Below are 1560 nucleotides of genomic sequence, written 5' to 3' on the forward strand. Positions count from 1 at the left end.
AAAAAAACGCAGTGTGGATATAATTTCAGTCCTACAAAAAATGGTTTCACCAAACGTGATATTTCAGTTTGTATCTCCTTTTCACCAAGTGAATTAATTATATGATTTAAATGTGTATCACCACTTATATTTATTTCAGTGTCCCAGTGTGGTCAGGCACATCTTGACCCTGTCCAAAAGCGTGTCGGGGTTTTGTAGTAAAGCACCCAGGTTGCTTCTGTTCACATACACAGCCACGCCCATGGTGGACAACACAACAAGTAGCCACTTCAGAGAGCATTTGGCTTTAGCTTGGTCACATGGTCGGGTCTGCATGGGCAGGGCCACCCGGTCCCACTGTGTCAGTATGGCCTGACGGGCTCCGGTCCATTTGCCGGGCCCGCGCAGACGGTACTGGTACGGGGTGATGGGGCCGAAGAGCAAGCTGAGGCCAAGCCTCGGGTCGGTCAACAGAACCCGGAGGATTTTGGGCCGCACACCCACAGGCGTCGCGATCTCATCCATGTAGTTCATGTAGTCCACCTGGATGGTGTGTCTCTGACTACTCACATACCTGAAAAACAGGAGAAACATCTCAGTGCTTCCATAGTGGTACCTTGACTCACAAGTTAAATTTGTACCAGTTAGTTTGTTGGTTATAACTCAATTCATAAAATCAATTTTCCCCATTGAAATGAATGAATGAATGAATGAATGAACCAGCTACACAAAACAGCATTTTTTTGTTAAGCGGTTTTAATAATGAAAACTGGCACTGTGTTGTCTTGAAAAACACAATAAATCAAAATGAGATTACCGGTAAATAAAAACTAGTGCCCAACCAATGCCAATTCCACTAATTGGGAGAATAAAATTCAGATGACCAATTAATTGGTCCATCAATGAAAAAAACAATATAATGAGTAAAATAACTTGTTTAACTTTACAACAGAGAGTCAAATTGGCAAAAAGTGGATGATTTTTTTTGGGGGGTGGTCATTATTTTTATCTTATGTTGTAATGTGTTAATGTCTAAAGAAAAAAAAACAATTGGCAAAAATCGGCAATCGGATTTTAATAAAGCAAATAAAAAAGAGCTGGCATATCATAACCTTGCTGGTAAATTTTGACACTTAATTCAAGATACCACTATGCTGGCCAACTTACTAAATGGCCAAACCCCAAGAATCCAGGACTTATAGCACATTGTACTATTTTGATGTGAAAACTGTATAGATGACTTTGGTGGAGAAGAACACGTGAGTCCACCTTAAGTGGTGCCACATGGGCTTTATTTTTGTCTCATCTTACCTGTCAGCCATGGTTTCCTGCTTATACTTGATGTCGTCCAGCATGTCAGCCGCTGGAGGGAGCTTGATGCAGCCTGGGCATGCCACAAAATATGATGTCACAAAACAGGTCAAGTTTACTTGTCTCAACACAGTGACAGAGGCGGAAAAAGTAGTCATACTCTGAATGGAAGTAAAATTAAGAAACTTGTGTCAAGAGAGACTGGTAGAAGAGAGCGATACTAATTCAACTACCGTAAGTAAAAAAAAAAATACAGACTGACATTCTATA

At 40.8% G+C, this 1560-nt stretch overlaps 1 protein-coding gene across 1 annotated transcript; it reads right to left on the reverse strand.

Annotated features, from left to right (window-relative positions):
* Window positions 1-6: 6 nt before the first annotated feature.
* On the reverse strand, window positions 7-1434 carry LOC109525516 (dimethylaniline monooxygenase [N-oxide-forming] 5-like). The gene is made up of 2 exons (XM_019886069.1): window positions 1291-1434; window positions 7-553 (listed from the first exon to the last, which is right to left on the reverse strand). Exons 1-2 carry the CDS (start codon window positions 1332-1334, stop codon window positions 136-138), a joined length of 462 nt encoding a protein of 153 aa, XP_019741628.1. The 5' UTR covers window positions 1335-1434; the 3' UTR covers window positions 7-135.
* Between the last annotated feature and the right edge of the window lie 126 nt (window positions 1435-1560).

The sequence above is a fragment of the Hippocampus comes genome, unplaced genomic scaffold, assembly GCF_001891065.2.
Source record: "Hippocampus comes isolate QL1 unplaced genomic scaffold, H_comes_QL1_v1.1 scaffold1692, whole genome shotgun sequence".
NCBI lineage: Eukaryota > Metazoa > Chordata > Actinopteri > Syngnathiformes > Syngnathidae > Hippocampus > Hippocampus comes.

What these genes read in the sequence shown, in the direction of transcription:
- LOC109525516 (XM_019886069.1), bottom strand. Translation starts at nt 1,334, where the DNA reads ATGCTGGACGACATCAAGTATAAGCAGGAAACCATGGCTGACAG. An exon ending in CAGGAAACCATGGCTGACAG is followed by an intron (nt 554 to 1,290) that starts GTAAGATGAGAC and finishes CCTGTTTTTCAG; the next exon opens with GTATGTGAGTAGTCAGAGAC.